Source organism: Pollachius pollachius, assembly GCF_949987615.1.
Source record: "Pollachius pollachius genome assembly, chromosome: 3".
Taxonomy (NCBI): Eukaryota; Metazoa; Chordata; class Actinopteri; order Gadiformes; family Gadidae; genus Pollachius; species Pollachius pollachius.
This window is the reverse complement of record NC_136936.1, coordinates 23,897,083-23,917,704: the sequence shown is the minus strand read 5'-3', so window position 1 is coordinate 23,917,704 and position 20,622 is coordinate 23,897,083. Positions and strand designations below refer to the sequence as shown.

Genomic DNA, 20,622 nt, shown 5'->3' with positions numbered 1-20,622 from the left:
GTTGACCAAAAGAAACAAAGCCTGCATAACCAGATGGACTGGCTGAGTAGGTGTAGTGGTGACCAAGTATGTGGAGAACTCGAGCCAGAGCATCAGCCAGGGCCCCTTTAAGTCATACATATTGATTATTACAACCATGAAGCGAGGCACTATCAAATTTTCCACTGCTCCATTAAGAGATGTTGTCAGTGGTTTCCTTTTGTCCAATGCTGGCCATGTGCTTCATACGAGTTAAACGGTTGAGTTACAGCTGCTTTCCTTTCCCTTTTTGGTTTTATAACTTTTTTGTAATGATTGAGTACACACACACACACACACACACACACACACACACACACACACACACACACACACACACACTGCTTGTTGTCAACATACTGAGGGCGTCCATAGTGTGAGAAAAAGACGGATGGATTTGTTGGCTGGATGGTGGGACCATTAGATTACCTTTAGCTGTTTGTGTGTTTGACTCTTCATCAAAGAGATCCCAATTAGCCTCCCCCCCTCCACTACCATTGGGTCATGTGACCGTAGAGCCAGCCTGTAGTTGTAGTGTCAGCTGCTGGCCAGCAGAGAGCCACCTTCCCCTCCGCCCCCCCTCCCAACCCAGCATGGCTAGTTCTTGCGGCCGTTTCATTCTGAAAGTGTACTCGTCTCCGCCTGTCAGGAATGGTCCCACCCGCCAGCCAGTGCAATAACCCAGAGGTCAGTTTGGTTTGCTTTGTTTGCATTAAAAAAAAGAAACACGAGCTTGGCGTCACCAGAGCTCCGCCCCACCCACCCAAGTGGTTGCCTTGAGGACTTACAACTCTCCCTCTGTCCCCCCCCCTCCCCCCACCCCCCATAGGTCGACCAGCTCGAGGCCTCTGAATCTCTGAGGAAACAGGAGGAGCAGGCCACCGAGGCCCAGCCCATCGTCTATGGTACAGCCTCCAAAGCCTTTGAAAGCGATTTTCCCTTCATATTTTGAAGCGCAACCTTAAAAACAGAAATGAGTGGTGTCGTTTTAACGGAGCACACTGGGTTACAGCAGGCTATATGGTTTCACTCCCTCCGTATAGGACTCATTGTGGGGCTTCACCCATTTAAACCAGACATGCTGGTATCTTCTGCCTGGGTTGTTTGATGGGCTGGTTGATGTTGGTGGGTGGGATGATGTTTGATGGGTTGGCTGATTGTTGATTGGTGGGTTGGTTGATGGGTTGGTTGGTGGTTTATGGGTTGTTTGATGTGTTGCAGGCACCCCCCAGCTGATGCTGACCTCGGGGAACAACGTGGCCGCTCCCCCCCAGCAGCCCTACGGTTACGGCTACCCGGCGGCCCCCGGCGGCTACTCCCAGCCCCCACAGCCTGGCTTCAGCTACGGCATGTGATTCCCCCCCCCCCAAACACACCTTAATCTACAACCATCCTGTCTCTCTCTCCCTCCCTCTCTCCTATGTCTCTCTCCCTCCCTCTCTCTGTATCTCCTGCTGCTCTCTCTCTCTCTCTCTCTCTCTCTCTCTCTCTCTCTCTCTCTCTCTCTCTCTCTCTCTCTCTCTCTCTCTCTCTCTCTCTCTCTCTCTCTCTCTCTCTCTCTCTCTCTCTCTCTCTCTCTCTCTCTCTCTCTCTCTCTACTCGTGTTCCTCACCAGCTCACCACAGTCTTCTACTGAAGGGTCTGCGATTAACGGCTCACACTTGTTTTAAACACCTTTTTTATTTCTTTACTTTTTTTTACCATGGCTTATTGTAACCGTACTGAAGGACTTTTGTTTGCGTTAAGAGGCGAACCAAGAGGCTGGGGTCGTATGATGTTATTGTTTAGTATTTTTATCACATTCCATATTTATGACTACTTGTTATTTAGACTGTTTTTGTTTTTGTTGTGTATGTTTATGTATAATTATTTTTTAAACTGGTTTTTCGTGGAGGTGGACTGGAAGCTGAGCAGTGAACCTTTTGAAGTGTGCTGAGGAGCGGTGATTTGCACTCTTGTTGTGAGCAGCAATGAATTACAGAAAGCTCTTAATTTAGTGATAAATTGACCTTGTGAAAGTTGTCCATTGTCTGTATAATGCATTTCATCAATGTATATTATGAGGAAGAGTAAAAAAAAACGTTACATATAATATTTGAACATATATTTGGCCACTCGGATGGCTATAGCTAGCAAAACACTAAGTAACGATAGTATATTGTGCACAGGCGTGTGGCTTTATGGAGTTTTAATGCATACCTGTGGGTGGAAGAAGGGAGTCCGTTGACACGTGTTTACGTGCACGCCTGTGTATGCGTGCGTGTGTATATGAGTGTATGTGTGTGAGCCGAAGATCAAAATAATAGTTTTAAGCCCCCCCTCTCTCGGCCTGTGCGAGGCTATATCCCAACCCCTCAATGTTAGCTCTTTGACGTCGGCTCAGCGTATATCGGTGAACTCTTGTACTGTGCTTGTGCGTGAGACCGCGTCTGTCTACGGGCAGGAAGGGTGTGTGTGTGTGTGTGTGTGTGTGTGTGTGTGTGTGTGTGTGTGTGTGTGTGTGTGTCCCTCCTGCAGAGGTCTGGTGTGTGTGTATATGCCGGGTGTTGTGGTGTTCCCCGGCCCACTTTCTCTCTCTAGGTCACCAGTACTATTATTTTTTTTTTTCTCTGTGTGTACAGCTCTGAAAAAAACATATGAATATGAATCAGGAACTTGTTTTGATCAGGACTCGTCCTCGGACCACCCGCCCTGTCCGTTCTCCTCTTCTTTTTGTAGGCGTGCTCCATGCCGCCGGCACACACACACAAAAAGACACACCCATGAGAGGATAATAAGCCCCCCCCCACCCCCCCCCGGACCACTCTGGAGGGGGAGGGGGACAGGGCGGTGGAACGCTTGGTGTCCTAATGTCCACTTGAATAGATCCTAAAACACTCCTGTAGGTTTATGTGTTTAGATGGTAAGAAACTAGGTCTTCGTGCTTCAAACAATACTTTGTCCAGAATGGTTATGAAATAAAGAAAATGTCTGTATTTACCTCGATGTACTTCCTTAAAGGCTTTTGAGATGTGTGTGTGTGTGTGTGTGTGTGTGTGTGTGTGTGTGTGTGTGTGTGTGTGTGTGTGTGTGTATACATTGTCACCCTTATAATGTGAATTCCTTTCTATGGTCATATTACAGTGAAGGGGATTAAGGAAGGTTATGATTACTTTGAAAGGGATATACAAGCCAGAGTACCTAAAATATTAATAAACACTTAAAACACAAAGGTACAATGTGTGGCTGTGCTGTGGCCTGCTTCCTTCTGACGTGTCGTGTAACACCGTGCCGTGGAACACTGTGGGGAGTTTGAAGTGTTTTTCTCTCTTCAGTGACTCCTACGCCTATTGTTTACACACAAATGAAACCCATCAAGTTGAACTTCTAATTTATTCCGAATGTTTCCAGTAACTTTTCTAGTTTTATGTCTATGGAAATGCACTGTGTGGCAAGGCAACTTTATTAATATAGCACTTTTCATACACAAGGTAGACTCAAAGTGCTTCACATAGCTGGTATGAGAGTATATATCGTCATGGGGTCACACACGCGGCTGCCAGCTCTACTGAGCCAGAGGAGGCAACGCATGAAGCTTCCTCTCCACTTGGTTGCAGTATTTCTCTGGGATGCCGGCCGCCCTACAAAAAGACACAAATGTTAGTGTGTGTGTGACACAGACACAGATGTGTGCGTTTGTGTACAGACACAGACACAAAGGTAAGTGTGTGTTTGTGTGTACTGACACAATTGTTGGTCTGTGTGCACAGACCAACACAAATATTAGTGTGTCAGTGTGTTCGTGTACAGACAGATGTAAGTGTGTGTGTGTACATACAGACACAGGTAAGTGGGTGTGTGTACAGACCAAAATGGTAGTGTGTGTGTGTACAGACACAATTGTTGGACTGCGTGTACCGACCGACACAAATATTAGTGTGTCAGTGTGTTCGTGTACAGACAGATGTAAGTGTGTGTGTGTACAGACCAAAATGGTAGTGTTTGTGTGTACAGACACAATTGTTGGACTGCGTGTACAGACAGACACAAATATTTGTGTGTGTGTGTGTACAGACATACACAAATGTTGGTGTCTGCCGACTATTACAGTAGAAAGGCTGAAAAGTATTCTTAATAACCGACATGGTTTTTTTTTGGTGACTTAACTAGTTGACTATAGGAGGAAAGATACAAAGTGTCCAGAATTTGAATTATTGTTCATCCGACAAAACAGTTTCATTTACATTAAGGGGATTTTGCTGATGCTTTTATCCAAAGCAACTTAACACCATTCATTCATTCATAAACCGACGGCAGAGTCAACCGCAGAGGGCGACAGCCAGCTTGTCAGGAGCAGTCAGGGTGAGGCGTCTTGCTTGGGGACACCTCAGCCGGGGATTGAACCAGCAACCTTTTGGTTACCAGTCAACCCGCTCTACCTCCTGAGCTACTGCCTCCCGCCACATCACATGTTCCCCTGGCTCCTGCTCTACCTACTTGAGCTCCCTCAGCTTCCTCTCCTTGATCTCATCCAGGCGCAAGCGTCTCTGGCGGCCCGCCTCGTCCAGCTCCTCCTGCTCCTTGTACACCTCGCGCCGCCGGGCCACGGCCTGCAGCTCACGCTCCCTCACCTGCTGCCGCACCCCGTCGGCGTGCTGCAGCGCCTTCTGCCGATGCCCCTGCTCCTCCGCCTCCTGCTTGGCGATGGCCGCCTGCTGGGCCCTGAGGGTGAGGATGATGAGGAGGATTAATGTTGTAGGTTGATGGCCGACTGCTGTGCCCTGAGGGAGAAGGGGGTGAGGATGAGGATGATTTACGATCGTACATTGATGGCCGTCTTGCACAGCACTCAATGCTGAACCTTGAAATAGGATTGTCAACCGCGATGAGATTACGAGTGGATTTCAATGCTGTCGTGATGCTTAAAGGGGTGATATTAGGCCACCAGGTTTGAGTGTAATGAGCCGTTACAAGCTGTTTGGAAATCTGCCTTTTCCTGTGTTTTAGTGACATCACATGTGGGCGTGTCCACCGAGATGTATGATGGATTGATAAACAACGTTTGCTACAGTCCACTGGGTAGGCTGGTAGACCGATCTATCCACTATACATCAGACACACCCACTTGACATGTCACTTAAACACAAGAAAAGGTCGATTTTCGAACGGCTTGTAACGGCTAATCACACTCACACCTGGTGGCATAATATCACCCCTTTAATGAGGAGTGGCATGGAGTCGATGAGTGTGCTGCCCAAGCCGGTAGGCCCTTCTATAGTGTGTTTTATGGTTATTTCCTGGATCATTTCTTAATGTTCAGATCACAGGAGTGGATGTATTCTCTCTGTAGTACATGCCTATACTGCGCTTGGTATTTCAACATAATAATATGTTTTGAGGTATTTGTATGCATGCAATGAACAGCAGTGCAAGTGGGTGGATCATTGGTCTGTCTAGGAGCACATAGATACACACAACATAGAGACAACATGCATTTCTAAACCTATGGGTTATTCAGTCTTCAACAATATTGAGATGAATGAGAAACACGAGATTACTGCAAAATGCTTAAACTGTGTTATAATGTTGTATCACACAGCTCATGTGATTTAAGATTTTAGGATAAAATTTCACACCAAACCAGATAAAATCCAAATGGATTGGTGATGGTATGCCCCGTCTCCTTGATTCCCCTTGAAGTCGTGAAAAGATGACCTCATGTTTTCATAAAAGAGCTCTTTTATGATTCGTTGAGTACAAGAATAAATCCCATCAAGTCACATTTTAGGGAAAAAAAAGGCCATGTTTGAATCCGTGCAAATCCTTATTTTACACGGCAGCCAATGGAACGGACTGTTGTGAATGGAATTTGTATAAAGGCATTCAAGCAAAAAGGCCTTCAAGGAAAAAGTACCAGTGTGGTGTGCTTTAGTAACACGGACCCCGACACGCAACCCAGGATCATCAGTGATTGAACACCACTTGAGCACTTTACACTTAACCCTACACTTTACACTTTAATAAACCTCATTACTTATTATTACTTATGACCACTGTCTTAGTTTCTCTTATTATTACTTACTTTATTTTATTTTATTATTTATTATTGGGATCTATGCTGCTACTTATCTTTACTTATTTTTTCCATATTTTTATTTGTACTTATCTTTATGAACTATCTTGTATTGTTGCTGCTATGCGGTTGTTGAGGAACCAAGCCTAAGAAATTTGCTCTTGTGTAGTTGTACAATAAGATGTAGTAAAAGTGATTCTGATTCTGATTCTGAATCCATCACAATCAGAATCAGTGATTCTGATTCTGATTCTGAATCCATCACAATCAGAATCAGTGATTCTGATTCTGATTGTGATGGATCCAGCTCTTACCTCAGCACCCGCTCAAACTCGGCCCTCTCGCGGCCCGCCTCAACAGAGAGGAGCCGCTCCTTGTGGCCCACCTGCTCCAGGCGCGCCCTCTTCAGCTTGGCGTCCTCCACCACCTTCCTCTCCGCCAGCTCCTTCGTCTTCCGGCGCCACTCCCTCTCCGTCGCCTCGCGGTTCCGGCGCGCCCGCAGCTCGTCCTTGTTGGCGGCATGGTGAACAGTAAAGTGATAGTAGGGCGAAGGAATAGAAAGGTAATCGCTTAGGCTGATAGGTTCAGATGAGATGGAACTGGGAGTCCTCAGAATAGTGCTCAGAAGAGCAGCAGTCGGTATTAAATGTGATAAAAAATTATGAATAAGGATATTCAAGTAACTTCAATGACATGAAATACACAATCATGAAGTCATTTCAGGAAAAGGAGTCAAATTTTAGCTTGTGGATTGGTTTAGGCACATTCCCATCATGTTGAAAACCATTTTCTGTCCGTTCTTCCATTGTTAAATGGCGGCTCATCCTGGGGGGCTGAGGCAGACCTGGTCAGCCTTGTGGTCTCTGTCCCTCTCCTGAAGGGCCCTCAGCCGGGCCACCTCCTTCTCCTTCCCTTTCTTCATCAGCATCTGCTTCTCTTCGTGCTCTGCCTCCCGCTCCTGCAGGTGCCACATATGCACACATGCACACGCATACACACATATATACACACAGGCACATGCACACACACACATACATGCACGCACACAGGCACACACAGAGTCGTCTGGGCCAACAGCTATTTGGTGACCACATGGTTAAAATCCACTTGGGAACAGAGAAGAGGATTTTGAGTTTAGATAAAGTTCTGTTTCAAGTCAAAAGTAAAATGTATGTATATAGCACGGACACGTCTCCAACGATTAAATAATGTGTGTCTTACTTACTTACAAGGTTTTAGCACATGTCATGATTACAAATGTCCGCCTCTTGTGATGTTTGTGTGAGTATGTGTGCAGAAAGTCTGTGGGAGTCTGACCATCTTCTGCTTTGTGTACTCCATGGCCTTCAGGTCAGCCAGTTTCTCCTGCTCCTTCTTCTCCTCCTTGGCCTGTATGGTCTCTGTGTTGATACGCTCGATCTCGTCCTGCAGGAGGCTCTGCTGCTGCCTCTTCTTCTCCAGAGCCTGGGGCCACAAACACAGACACATGCATCAAAAGGGAGCTTGGTCCAGGTGTCACACCCAGTCAAAAGGGTACTCGGTTCAATTCCCCATGTCCATAGTCCCTATATAGGCCAACCTATACCTGCTCACGAATGAGATTTAAAGATTCTGTGTGTGTAGCGTGTGTATGTGTGTGTTTACATGTGTGTGTGTGTGTGTGTGTGCGTGTGTTTGTGCTTGTGTGTACACGTGTGTGTGTGTCTATTTTTTTGTGTGTGTAATTGTGTGTATGTACATGTGTGTGTTTGTGTGTGCGTGTGTGTGTGTGTGAGTGTACCTCCAGGTCCTCCAGCTGTAACTTCTCCAGGACCTCCAGCAGCTGCTGGGCCTCCTGCTCCTTCAGCTCCCCCCGCAGCAGCTCCTCGTCCCGACGCTCCTCCATCTGGTGGATGATCTGCTGCTTCCCTCTGTAGCACACACACACACACACACACACACACACACACACACACACACACACACACACACACACACACACACACACACACACACACACTACCATTTAGCCCCAAACTGGTACTGTATGGTAGATCATTCATACAGTATGGCACCCTAACCTTAACCCTAACGACAGAAGAGTCAAAGACCAAAATTACTTCCAAAGTATCCTTTCATGCATGCAATTCAAATGAAATAGGTCCTCAACTCAGAGGTTGTGCCCAAAAGTTGTAGGAAGACTATTTCCTAAAAGCGTTAAAGTATTACGCATTTTAATACATTTGGGAGAAATATTCTGATACTGATGATGAAATGCATGGATATATAATCATCAGATATCAACAGTAGTAGTTCTAAAGTGGCCAGTCTACTCAGTGTTGATCTGAAATATATTAAGTCCAGCAACAGGTTTGGACCCAAAATAATATGAAGCTGAAGCAGATCTCAGTTCAGACTTTAGATGTGATTCAGATTTGTCCGATTTGCGAGCCGCATGAAGGCATGCTCCTAGCTGAGTGTCGAGGTGTCCATGAGCAAGACGCCTCACCCTGACTGCTCCTGACGAGCTGGCTGTCGCCCTGCGTGGCCTACTCCTAGGGTGACCAGATGTCCCGCTTTGTGCGGGACAGTCACGCATTTCCATTACTTTGTACACGTCCTGCAAATTGAGACGTTTTCCCGCGTTGTTATTGACAGTCAGACTCGATTTTTTGAAATCTGTGTTTTATAATCTGGCATTTATCAAATAGCTGTGTGCGGAGACAGCAGTGAGGGCTGTCATCAGGGAGCGGGCGGGCTGTTTGATCATGTCAATCAAACTGGGACGCGGACGCAGGTTAAGGGCACGCCCACAAACAAGAAACAATGCAAATCAGGTCAGAACGTCATGCAGCACACATGGAGGAAAGCACGAACCGTACGGCCAAGAAAAGGAAATGCAGCTTCAATAAAGACTGGAAACTATCTAGCCCTGGGTGGAACCAGTGCAAGGCGAGTCTGGTAAAGTTTTGTGTGAAGTTTGCTTGAGTAATTTTTCCATTTCACACGGATGAGGTGAATACGAGGTGAAACGACACAGACAATGCGAGACTCACAAAAAATGTGTTGCTCAAAAGGAGGCTTCCCAGTCTATGCATACGGGAAAGTTGCATTTAAATAAGATATATTTGATACATTTTTATTTGCAGGCTGTTATGTGCTACTGAATCAACCAGATGGCAAAGCATAGTAATGTTATAAGCAAAGGGGCAGAATAGAAATGTTTATTTTTTTTAAAGTTCTTTTAGACTACCTTGATGCATTGGTATCCCACATTGTCCCATATTGTCCCACATTGTCCCACATTGTCCCACACAAACGTAGTCTTTGTCCCACATCTGGTGAATTGGGATCTGGTCACCCTACTTACTCCGCCCTCGGTGTATGAGTGTGTATGAACCGTTGTAAATTGCTTTGGATAATAGCGTTGTACATATAAAAAATATATGTATATATGTAAATGTTAAAGCATGCCGCCATCAGCGTCCGTCCTCCACCACCCACCGGATCCTCTGCTCCTTGCGTAGCGTGTCAATCTGCTCCTGTGTTTCGATGGCCCTGAGGCGGCCCTGCTCCATGAGGGCGTCCAGGTGCCTCTCCTCCTCCACCAGCTCCGCCTTAATCTGCTTCCTCTCCAGGATCTGGCCCTCGCGCACCGCATGGCACCGAGCCCCCAGGATCAGCTGACCAGGGGGAGACACACACACACGCATGATGACACACACCCACACAAACACACACACAGCACACACATGGTAACACGTACCCACACAAACACACGCACAGCCACACACATGGTAACACGCCCCCACACAAACACACAGATGAAAACACAACACACACACGGTAACACGCACCAACAAACACACACACACAGCACACACATGGTAACACACACCCACAAAAACACACAGACACAGACACAACACACACATGGTATCACGCACCCACACAAACACACACACATACATGCAGACACAACACACAAATGGTTACACGTACCCTAACAAACACACAGACGCAGACACAACACACACATGGTTACATGCACCCAAAGAGACACACGCGCGCAACAAACACATGGTAACACGCACCCAAACAAACACACAGACACAGACACAACACACACATGGTATCACGCATCCACACAAACACAAACACACACATGCAGACACAACACACAAATGGTTACACACACCCGCACAAACACACAGACACAACACACACACGGTTACACTCACCCAGAGACACACAAACACCCAACACACACATGGTAACACGCACCAACAAAACACACACAGACACACACACAACAAACACATGGTAACACACACCCAGACACTCACACACACACACACACACACACACACATGGTTGCACATCCACAGATACACACACACAGGTTGTTTAAGAATAACAATAAATATAAAATGTTGTTGCATTTCTTGATTTTGATTGGAATCGGTTCCTGGTGTTAATGACACCATGGTCCGTTTGAGCCAATCAGAAATGGGGAATTGCAAACATTTTTAATCTTATGTTTGGGTCTTAGGACTGTCTCTAGCAGCTGTTTGAGGATGTGTATCTGCTGTGTGGTGGGCGGTGGGCACCTCATTGAGCCTCTTGACCTCGTCCTCCTGCTCCATCCGCATGGCGTTGGCCTTCTCCAGCAGGTACTGGGCCCGGCCCCGAGCCTCCTCCTCCAGGTCATTCAGAGCCTGGTTCTTCCTGCGGGACATGTTGGCCTGGTGCATCTGGGCCTTCCGCTCCTCAACGGCGTCCTGTCAAAATATCACGCCGTGACTTGATTGGACAAAAGAGTTGAACGTTTTGTTTTTCTTTATCTGAAAGTGAATTATATCGATGTTGTCTCAACTTTCAGTGCGGGGCTTGCTATCGAGTAAACTGTTTAATTGAAATTTGTCTGAAAGAATATATGCCCTTTTGGTGGACGCTGTCTACCACAGCCTATCGCAGTTCCTTGACTGCACACATGCTTAAAGGGATGATATCATGCTTTTTTTACATCTGCTAAACTAGAAAAATCTAAGCCCGAGCCAGGAACACAAATAACACCGTTTATGAAAGACGCTGGAAACTCCGCCGTCGGTGTGTGAATGTGGGCGTGAATGGTGAATGTGAGGCAATATTGTAAAGCGCTTTGAGTGGCCAATAGGTTAGAAAAGCGCTATATAAATGCAGTCCATTTACATTTACATGAGGCCCCAGTGGGAATGGAAGCCCTCACACTGGCAGCGTTCAGGCCATGATCCACCAGTGGACCAACACAATACCACACTATATCCACCACCAGAACATCTGAACCATCAGTAACTCTGGCTGTCTGTCTGTCATTCAGATGCTCAACAAGGTTCTCTTATGGTCTCACGCAAACCCATCACAGGACAGGAGTTTTGCAATGCAGTTGTTTCGTGGTGATATTGGATAGGAGAGTCAACCAATCAGTCATTGTGTCTATAGTGCTTGAACATCAGAATGCATCATGGGATTGTTTTTTTGCGAATGTCCCCCATTTTGAGAAGACTCAAGAGAATTGTAGTACCGGCAAAAGCTCCAGCAGGGGGCCCGAGACTTCCCTTTCCCAGGCCACAATGACCAGCTCTAACGGGGGGATCCTGAGGCGTTCCCAGGCCAGTGTTGAGATATAATCTCTCCACCTAGTCCTGGATCTACCCCGAGGTCTCCTCCCCACTGGTCATGCCTGTCAGTGGTCTACCCCACTGGTCATGCCTGCCAGTGGGCATCCTTACCAGATGCCCGAACCACCTCAACTGACTCCTTTCTAAGCAGAGAAGCAGCGGCTCTAATCCGAATTCCTCACTGATGGCTGAGCTTCTCACCCTATCCCTAAGGGAGACGCCGATTCTCCGGCCAATCTCACAGTCTATCGACCCCTCACTCGCAAACAAGACCCAGAGGTACTTCAACTCCTTCACTTGGGCTAAGGACTCATTTCCTACCCGGAGAGTCATGGCCTCAGATTTAGCGTTGTTGCGAGCTGGATCGACTGTGAGCGGATCCAGTTAGTGCTGAAAGTCACAGGCCGATGATGCTATCAGAACCACATCATCTGCAAAAGCAGTGATTAGATCCTCAGACCACCAAACTGCAACCCCTCCCCACCACGACTACGCCTCAATATCTGGTCCATGAATATCACAAACAGGATTGGTGACAAAGCGCAGCCCTGGCGGAGGACAACCCCCTTCACGAATAAAACTGACTTGCAGCCGAGAACGTGGACCAAGCTCTAGCTTTAGGAGTACAGAGATTGGTAGCCCTGAGTAGTGACCCCCTCACCCCATACTCGCGCAGCACCTCCAACAGTATCTCCCGGGGACCCGGTCATACGCCTTCTCCAGATTCACAAAACACATGTAAACTGGAAGGGCATATTTCAAGGCCCCCTCCTGGATTCTAGCGAGAGCAAAGAGCCGGTCCGTAGTTCCACGTACGGGGAGGTAACCACATTGTTTCTCTTCAATCTGAGGTTTGACGATCAGCCAAACCCTCCTTTCCAGCACCTTGGAGTAGACTTTTCCAGGGAGGCATCCCTGTGGAGGTTGGGAGGCATTGAGCCGGAGTGGGAAGTGTTCAAAACTTCCATTGCCGATGCTGCGGTGGTGAGCTGTGAGGAACCTAAGACCTTGAGGCCACAGCTCACCACCGCAGCATCAGCAATGGAAGTTTTGAACACTGCCCACTCCGGCTCAATGCCTCCCAACCTCCACAGGGATGCCAGAAAAACCCTGCCAGCTTCTGCCGCTCGGGTCTGGTCCGTCGAGACCTCTGAACTTCACTGCCACTCATGTGGCTGCCACATGGGTGGCAGCGCACCCGACCCCAGCGGGTCTTCCTGCAGGTGGTTGGCCCACAGCCCAGAGAGGGGGGGGTTCCACATTGCTTTTTCGGGCTCCGTGGCAAACCCGGCAACCAGGCCCTCCGTCTCCCTCTGGCCTGGCTCCAGACGGGGGCCCGGGGCCTCTTCCGGGCAGGGTCTCTCCTCATCTCGCTTGTTTATTTACTGGGTATTTGTGAACCATTCTTAGTCTGGCCCCTCACCTGAGACCACCCTATCATGGGAGACCCTACCAGGAGCACAAGGTTCCAGACAACACAGCCCTCAGGTTCACAGGGACACGCAAACCTCTCCACCACGATAAGGTGACGGTTCCAGGAGAGGTACCCTGATAACGGCAACCAACCAACAACTAACATTCCAATAATCCTATGCTTCCAAAATGGCGGTCACTGTGACGTGACGTGGTGAAGTCTGAGCCCTGTCAGACACATCGTCAGCGGAGGGTAAAGCAGCGGGCAGGGGGTTGACCACACTGCCCTCACCAAGAGAGCCTCCTTCCTCTGCTGCAGGGACTCCTCCACTGCATTTCTCTGCTGCTTGCTGAGCACGCGGGACGACGTGGTTAGCCGCGACACCTCTATCGGCGGCAGGATGATGGATGTTCCAGAAGGATCTTCACTGGGAATCCTGGTCACAACGGGACAATGAGCAGAACAGTAGGTGTGTGAGTGGGTATGCCTGTGGTATTGACATTTAAAGGGGTGATATTATGCCACCAGGTGATTAACCATGACAAGCCGTTTGAAATTCTGCCTTTCTCTGGGTTTTCAGTGAGATCACAAGTGGGAGTGTCCATCTAGATTTATTTATCCATCATACATCTGGCTGGACACGCCCACTTTTGATGTCACTAAAACACAGGAAAAGGCTGATTTTCAAACAGCCTGCAATGGCTAATCACACTCACACCTGGTGGCATTATATCCCCCCTTTAATCTTGAACTTGATCTTAATGTTTCACACATAACATAGGCCTAGAGTCTAAAATTTAGACGGTATATTTGGAGACACTAGCTAGCTGTATTTTGACTTCATGAGATTCTTGAATGAGAAGGAACCTCGATGCCATCCATTTATACTTTTTTTTAGAAATGTTAGTCGTTACTTTGCAAGCCAACATGTGTACATTTGCAGACTCACTTTTAGGTTAGATCATCAACAGCCGGGGGTAAATTAGCAATCAACCGTTGTCCTCAAATGACCTATTGGACTATTAACTGACGAACATACCACCCATCCAAACATGTACAGTGTGTGTGTTTAAACAGCCCTCCCTACTTCAGCTCCCGGATGAGGTCCTTGGTGATGATGCGGAGGGTCTGGGGGCGCTTGGTCCTTTGCACCGGGGCGGAGCGGGCCTGCTCTCTGGCCAGGGGGCCTCTGCCTCCCCGGGGGTCCGACTTCGGGTTGTCTGGTGGCGATTGCTGGGGAACGATATATATCCAAATTTGATACACATATTTGTATCCTGATGAGACATTCACACGTATAACTTTGCATATTAATTCCGCACGTTTACCCCGACAGCGACTTACTAGTTTGGGGCCCCCGAACAGGCTCTCGTCTATCTGGGAGCTGGGGGCCAGGATGCGGTAGCGGCGCGTCTTGCAGCTCCCGCTGCGCCGGGAGGTGGACGCCCCCGAGCTCTGCGGCTGACAGGTTATTAACATTGACAGAGCTTTAACCTTCAGGGGCGGCTTGAAGCAATCATTACATTTCATTTACATTTAGGGGACTTCAACTGTTCATTCACACATTCACACACCGATGGCGGAGTCTACCACGCAGGGCAACAGCCAGCTCGTCAGGAGCAGTCAGGGTGAGGCGTCTTGCTCAGGGACACCTCTGCACTCAGCGAGGATGAGCCGGAGGTCGAACTAGCAACCTTCAGGTTACCAGGCAACCAACACGCTCTTCCTCCTGAGCTACTGTCGCCCCAATCATGAGGAATCACACTGCCTCCTCTCCACCACGTCCTTCACAGACTGTTTTTACAGATGTTTGTTACCCTTGCAGTGTTTTGTCTTTCATTGCGTTTTATTATGTTGTGTTGAGGCGTTACTCTAGTGCTGGCTGAAGTACTGTTGTTAATATTAGACCACACGTTTGTAATAATCTTCCCAGGGACTACAGATGGAAAGGAGCTCCTTACTATGCTATAACCGGCACATTGACAGGGATATGGAGACTGAGATGTGGGTTAATGTGCGCTGTACATGGTTAACAGAGCAAGGAAGAAAGAAACATTGAATATATATTAATAATTTGACCACTTACCATGATCCCCGGGTAGGTCTATTTCTGAGCTCAGAAAATAAAAAAGGGGCAGCTTTTCCTTTATTTGCTGTAATAAAATCTTTACGGTGTATGACAATCGCACCGCATCGCCGCCGTTTAGTTGCTATGGATACGAGACCTGGCCGCTGGTTTAAAGGTTCGGACGTGTGTTTGTTGTCGTGTTGCTATGACAACACGCCTGAAACCTCGGAGGAGGAAGAGGGAGGTGTCCCTGTCCACGTGCCTTCTCCCCTGCCTGACTGTGTTTGACTCTTTTATCTGTGGATGCGATGAATTATAGGTCCATGTCTATTCCATTTGGTATAGATCACTGAGCTGCCCCGATTAAAAATCCCCGCTCACACTAAATTGGCAATGATTATTACGGGGGACCTAAATAATAGGCTTGTGAGTCACGTTAGATAATTCCTCAGATAATGCCTTCACTAGATAGTGACAGCCCGAGTAGGTAACGTGGATGGTGGCTCCACGTTAAAGGCACGACGGTTACCAATAGGGGGAGCTCTAAAACTATAGTTAACAATAATTCGCCGAAGGCTGGGTCTCGGGGGCTATTCCCCACTTTTCACGGAGCCTGAGTGAGGTGAATAATTGTTTTAGTATATAATACACGTGAACACTCCAAAAATAAACAAGATAACACTTTTTGCCGGGATTTATTTGTTTTTGTTAACGTAATGAGACTCCCTTGCGATGAAAACAATATCCAGAGTTTGAGATCTCAATCATGGGATATTGCCCAATATCCCGAGATAGCGAACCAATCAAAATGCGTCATCTTAGGAGGTTCACGTGTAGCTTATACTAATTAAACTTATGGATGTAGGATAAGGCTCTAAAACTATAGTTGAACTTCTCGATGTAGGATAATACGGTTTTCACGGATCACTTGGATTCCGACCCTCTGGTCTAGGACTAGATCATGCTGTCCCTACACTCATGGCACGTCAAAGTAAGCCAATGGGACACTTCCGATTTCCATTTTGGTTTGGCGTGTGCATTTGCAGGATTTCTTTGCGACGAGACGAGAAGCGCTTAAAATCCCAACAGCTGGACGAGAGTTCACCCAAATTCGCAATAAATCATTAACCTCATCGGGCTGACTGACTACCCGCATTACAGCCGTGGACGGCAGGTGAACACGGAGATCGTGAGATTTTTTAATGTATTTTTTCTGGATTTGCTTAATTGATACATAACTGCAGTCCGCCATTGTGTGTGTGTGTGTGTGTGTGTGTGTGTGTGTGTGTGTGTGTGTGTGTGTGTGTGTGTGTGTGTGTGTGTGTGTGTGTGTGTGTGTGTGTGTGTGTGTGTGTGTGTGTGTGTGTGTGTGTGTGTGTGTGTGTCAAATCTCAGGGTTGAGAAGTTGACCATTAACCTCACCTATTGATTACATCTCACCACTGAGGTACAAGCCTGTAACGATCTGTACTGTGGATCATGATGCAAAGTTCAGCTTCAATGGCATCGGAGAGTGAGACCTGACACACACTACAGGAACGATCTTGGACCTTTTCTGTTGGTTATTTCACCCTAAAGTATTGCACTTTTGCAGGGACCCAAACCAGCAATGGGTAAACCGAGCTATGGATACTACCGCACCACTATCTTTTTGGCCATGTTTGTTGGTTACACGCTGTACTACTTCAACAGAAAGACTTTTTCTTTTGTGATGCCCTCCCTCATGCAAGAGATCACGCTGGACAAAGATGACCTGGGTATGAGATGTGTTGTTTGTCAAAATCTGGTTCATTCTTTAGCTTAAACGTTAATGCATCGTTTAACCAACGTCGCATTGTTGGCCCCAGGGACGTTGGTTTGCCTATCCGACTGAAACTATCTAATGAAACTATCCACTGGTTTTGATTTGCTGATTTTGCTCCATTTGCTGTGGATATAATCCTGCAATCCTCCACCATGTAGAAATTATAGGTGATCAATTATGAACAGTTAGACACGTTAGTTACCACCAGGTGAAGTACAATCCTCACTTGTCCAGCTAAATAAATATGGCTACCACCTGGACATATCCTACACCTATGTTTGGCAGACCTATCCTCCCATCCTGTTTTATTTGGAGAACACTGTGTGTAATGGTTGTCGATATACTTTATGAATAATTCACCAAACCTCAAAACCAGCAGAATCATTGACTATTGTGTAGTGTAAGGCTTGATTATTGTTATTAGCATTTTCATATAAATTCTATTCATGCTCCACCTCTCCATCCCTACGGTCTGCCTCCAGGCATGATCACCAGCAGCCAGTCACTGGCCTATGCCATCAGTAAGTTCATCAGCGGCGTGCTGTCGGACCAGATCAGTGCCCGCTGGCTCTTCTCCATCGGCCTGTTCCTGGTGGGGGGCATCAACGTGCTGTTCTCCTGGTCCTCCACCGTGGCCGTCTTCTCTGGCCTCTGGTTCCTCAACGGCCTCGGCCAGGGCCTGGGCTGGCCCCCCTGCGGACGGGTGCTGCGCAAGGTACTCGACACATCCACATAGAGATGCGTAGAAGGCATGGGAGCCACACACAAACACACACACACAAACACATGCATTGATTTATAATGCGTGTTTGATAGTAACTTTTTTACAGTGGGAGAGTGAACTGCAGGGGAAAATAACAAAGTCCCTTAACTATTTAAATCTGTTTTTTAACTTGAGTAGAGAAAAACAACCTCCTAACCCTTGTGAAACCAGGCAAGGTGATGAATAACCCTTCTGTTTAAAACTATACAACAGAAGCGCCGATTTGGGGTCCTGTTGGCCCTTTAGTACACGATTTCCTCTATACCGGATGTCTTCCCCCTCTGTCCTGACAGTGGTTCGAGCCCTCTCAGTTCGGCACGTGGTGGGCCATCCTCTCCTGCAGCATGAATCTGGCTGGCAGTCTGGGACCCATCATCGCCACGGTGATGGCCCAGAGCTACAGCTGGAGGACAACGCTGTTCGTCTCAGGGATGATTTGTGTGGTGCTCTCCTTCGTCTGCCTGCTGGTCATTAAGAACGAGCCCAAGGACGTGGGCCTGCCCAACATTGAGACATCAGCCAAGAAGGGCAAAGCAGGTGAGTGTGAGGTGGAGGCCAAGACAGGAAAAGTAGGTGAGTTTGAGCTTGAGGCCAAGACAGGCAAGTGGATGATTGTGAAGGGGACATTGGACATGGACAATGTTCATCAAATTCTCACTCACTCATTGTATGAAACCATTTAAAAACCCAGACTTTTGTTTTTGTTTGGGGACAGAAAAGCTCTATGATTTTTATGGTATGTTGCAATCAACATATGTGCCTGCATCGTGTGGTTCAGCACGTCCCCGAGACATCTAATGTTCAGAGACACAGCGGACCCTGTACCCAGCATGCCCCTCACATGTGACTTGCATGAGCAGAGTTTAGGTTAGCGTTAGTGAGCTTGACGTCAGCAATGAGCGAGCAGATACGTCATGTGTTGATGTTGGGATCCTTTTGCTGACTTAGGGGCCTGGTATTTCACAATCACTTGTTTTGTACAAATGAAGGGAAATACTGAATTCATAACAGTATTTTCATAAACACTAGAATTGATTGTGTGTTCTGTAACCTTACCAAAAATAATTATTTGTAGATGTGGACAATTTAAGGTTCTTGATGTGCATGTCCATGTTCATCCCACGCTATTGTGCCAGTTTATATGCCCCTGTTTACAACAAAACATATTCTACATGGTTGTCCCAAAATACTCCAAGGGGGCATGTAGTTTTTTGTATTAAACCGACACGTTCCACCTCTGATTCATGTTAAGCACAGCTAGCAAGTATTATCACAGTATTGTGTGTTATTAAAGTCCTCTTCTCTCTCCCCGCTGTCTCAGGGCTGTCCAGTGACGAGAGCACCCTGAAGGAGTTCCTGCTGTCCCCTTACTTGTGGCTGCTCTCCTGTGCCTACCTGGTGGTGTTTGGTGTGAAGACGGCCTGCACAGACTGGGGCCAACTCTTCCTCATTCAGGACAAGGGACAGTCCGCACTCATGGGTAGGGTTGGGAAGGGCTATGACTGCAAAACATTCTACCAACCACTTAGAAGTCTGTGTTGATACCTCGGTGATGACCGAAATTGACTATGAATATATTTTTGATCTAATATTCATCCTTAAAAGGAATCAGGCTGAAGTGTCAGGTGCTGTGGTATTTCTAACTTTCTGTTCTCATAGGCAGCTCGTACATGAGTTCTCTGGAGCTTGGTGGTCTACTGGGTAGTCTAGCAGCAGGATACTTTTCTGACAAGGCTGTTGCCAAGGTGATCTTATACGTAGCACACTGTGAGGACTTGCTCAAAGACATTTTTTAGATCCTGTGTTTTGGTGAGACATAAAATCCATTTAGAGCTTCATTATTGTAGTACTAACTAGTTTTACCATATTCATGAGTTAAAATCTTAATTGAGTATCAACATGCTATACATATCACTCTACGTTTGTTCAAAAATATATATTATTTGAAAACCTAGTTTTCTTGCTTCCTTATTCTATAATTTCATATTTTGCGCAGCAAGGCATGAAGGCCTATGGCAACCCTCGTCACTTCCTCCTGATCTGCATGATGGCGGGAATGTTTGTGTCCATGTTCCTCTTCAGACTCACCGTCACTCCTGACAGCCCCAAGGTACTACTTCACCATTTCAAAGTACAGGGTACAGAATACATGTGAAAGATCTAACTAATGGTCTTTTTTAACGTGTATCCCCATCTATAGATGTGGATTTTGTTTTTGGGAGCTGCGTTTGGCTTCTCTTCTTATGGACCAATAGCGTTATTTGGGGTGATAGCCAATGAGAGCGCTCCATCCAACTACTGTGGGACATCCCATGCTATTGTTGCTCTGATGGCCAACAGTAAGTTTGTCCTATTTGTTTTAAAGATATATTATATTTCAAAATAGGATTACACTTATCCTATTAGTGTAATACACTAGCGGAGGCTTATTTTGTATGCTTTAAACTCATGATTGCCCCATTTTTTTGCCAGTTGGTGGTTTCTTGTCCGGCCTGCCCTTCAGTACCATAGCCAAACACTACAGCTGGGAAATGGCCTTCTGGGTGGCCGAGATCACTTGCCTCATCACTGCGGTGGCATTCTTCCTGATGCGCAACATCAGAACCAAGATGGGACACGTTTCAAAGAAGGCAGATTAGATATCGCTGGTCGCAGATATCGCTGGTTTTTATAGTACAATTTGTGTCCATTGTATGAAACATTATCTTATACATTCATGGTGCTGCATTTTTTGCGAACATGTTTTGAAAGGTCTATCATGTTCATATTTTTTTTTAATGACTTTCAATGATATTGCTGGGAACTGTAAATATTGTTCATGTGAGTACATTTATGGGGTGTATGGTCATTTTAAGGAATCGTAG

At 46.9% G+C, this 20,622-nt stretch overlaps 3 protein-coding genes across 4 annotated transcripts in view; 2 read left to right on the top strand and 1 right to left on the bottom strand.

Annotated features, from left to right (window-relative positions):
- LOC307072614 (clathrin heavy chain 1) overlaps positions 1–2,993 on the top strand; it is a 34,311-nt gene extending 31,318 nt beyond the window's left edge. The window contains exons 31-32 of the mRNA XM_079731983.1: positions 848–923; positions 1,240–2,993. Of these exons, the coding sequence (XP_079588109.1) occupies positions 848–923; positions 1,240–1,373 (210 nt within the window). The 3' untranslated portion in view covers positions 1,374–2,993. The remainder of the gene's footprint in view (positions 1–847; positions 924–1,239) is intronic.
- Positions 2,994–3,562: 569 nt separating this feature from the next.
- Positions 3,563–14,602, bottom strand: cfap45 (cilia and flagella associated protein 45; the record flags this gene model as incomplete). Its single annotated transcript, XM_079733748.1, has 11 exons — positions 3,563–3,638; positions 4,495–4,719; positions 6,385–6,578; positions 6,915–7,028; positions 7,388–7,534; positions 7,851–7,980; positions 9,554–9,732; positions 10,660–10,830; positions 13,415–13,559; positions 14,211–14,356; positions 14,468–14,602. 11 exons carry the CDS (start codon positions 14,600–14,602, stop codon positions 3,563–3,565), a joined length of 1,662 nt encoding a protein of 553 aa, XP_079589874.1.
- Positions 14,603–16,800: 2,198 nt separating this feature from the next.
- slc37a4a (solute carrier family 37 member 4a) lies at positions 16,801–20,444 on the top strand (the record flags this gene model as incomplete). 2 transcript variants are annotated; one of them, XM_079732043.1, is made up of 8 exons in its annotated part: positions 16,801–16,948; positions 17,478–17,710; positions 18,052–18,295; positions 19,080–19,238; positions 19,418–19,503; positions 19,755–19,868; positions 19,959–20,097; positions 20,231–20,444. In XM_079732043.1, 8 exons carry the CDS (start codon positions 16,801–16,803, stop codon positions 20,395–20,397), a joined length of 1,290 nt encoding a protein of 429 aa, XP_079588169.1. In that variant the 3' UTR covers positions 20,398–20,444. The 2 variants fall into 2 exon arrangements, with proteins under 2 accessions (XP_079588169.1, XP_079588168.1); XM_079732042.1 differs by having other exon boundaries at positions 19,755–19,889.
- Positions 20,445–20,622: the final 178 nt, after the last annotated feature.